General features: G+C 49.0%; 1 protein-coding gene across 1 annotated transcript; it reads right to left on the bottom strand.

Moving 5' to 3' along the window:
- Nucleotides 1-337: 337 nt before the first annotated feature.
- On the bottom strand, nt 338-916 carry LOC121404237 (salivary glue protein Sgs-3-like). The gene has a single exon (XM_041593517.1). It carries the CDS (start codon nt 914-916, stop codon nt 338-340), a length of 579 nt encoding a protein of 192 aa, XP_041449451.1.
- Nucleotides 917-1,218: the final 302 nt, after the last annotated feature.

Genomic DNA, 1,218 nt, shown 5'->3' with positions numbered 1-1,218 from the left:
ATGATGCGCATCATGGCCGGATTCTTCGGATAATACCGTTGTTTTATGGGGCGACTGTCCCTCATGACAATGGTATGTTCTGGTTTCGAACTTTGGGAGTTCTTCGGAAAGAAATTCGCGGATGTGTTGTGCTATGTCTGGAGGCCAGGGCTGTACGTCTAGTTCGGGTTCGTCTTCGGCATGTATGTTCATTTCTATGTCGGCGGTTTCAATAGAGTGATCGGGAAGAATTGTCGTGTCGAATGCGCTTGGATGGTCTGGTCGGGTGGGGTACTCGGAAATGTTGGATATGATGGGTGCAGCGTATATGTCCCTCGGTTCCCTTGTGGTCCTTAAACTAGTGATCCTTGTCCGAGCGTTCGTGACAGTTGCTCGTGCTCGCTGTGGGTGTTCTCGTGATGGTGGTCTCGGTGGCCATTCTCGTGCTTGTGGTCTCTGTGGAAACCATCGTGTTTGTGTTTCCTGTTGTTATCCTCGTTATCGTGTTCTCTGTTGCTTGTTTTTGATCCTTGCTCTCTGTCGTAGCGGGGGTTTCTGTTGGTTTCCTTGCGTTTGCGTTCTCTGTTGGTGATGTCGTAGCCATGGTGGTTTGCCTTTGAATTTTGTTCTCCGTTGAGGATGTCGTGGTTGGGTTCTCTGTTGGTTGTCTTGCGTTTGCGTTCTCTGTTGACGATTGCGGAGCCATGATTGTTTGTCTTCGGATTTTGTTCTCCGTTGAGGATGTCGTAGTTGGGTTCTCTGTTGTGGGTCGTTGGATTTTGTTCTCGGGTCCTTGGGTTATCACATGTCTGGCGGTGGTCATCGGCTCGTTGTCATTAATGCAAACGCCTCGTAGATGTAGGCGAGTGGTTCCGCATTGTATTGTGGTTTCTATGGCGCACAGAAAGTCCATCCCCAAGATAACACTCTCCACCATGCTTGGTAATACCAAAAGGGTTATCCGTACCTCGCGCATATGTAGTTGAGTGGATGCGAGTAGGACTTGAGTAATGGGTCTCACTGACCCGTCGGCTAGATGGATCTGAATTAACGCGTCTCGTAAATTTGTGTCTGTAATTAACCTCTCGGCAAGAGCTTGGTTCACGAAACTTCTGGTTGCTCCTGTGTCTATGGTTGCTTCTGTGGGTCTTCCTTCAATTTTACCCATCGCCGTCATGTATGTGTAAGGGTCTTTTTGATCTTGGGTTCAGGATGGCGTCGTTCTCGGTTGTTCCCGTC

Source organism: Drosophila obscura, unplaced genomic scaffold, assembly GCF_018151105.1.
Source record: "Drosophila obscura isolate BZ-5 IFL unplaced genomic scaffold, ASM1815110v1 contig_191, whole genome shotgun sequence".
Taxonomy (NCBI): Eukaryota; Metazoa; Arthropoda; class Insecta; order Diptera; family Drosophilidae; genus Drosophila; species Drosophila obscura.
Note: the sequence above shows the minus strand (reverse complement) of the source record. Positions and strands in the feature narration are given on the sequence as shown.

Excerpts from the sequence above, each read along its gene's own strand:
- LOC121404237 (XM_041593517.1), bottom strand. The coding sequence starts at position 916 with ATGGTGGAGAGTGTTATCTTGGGGATGGACTTTCTGTGCGCCATAGAA.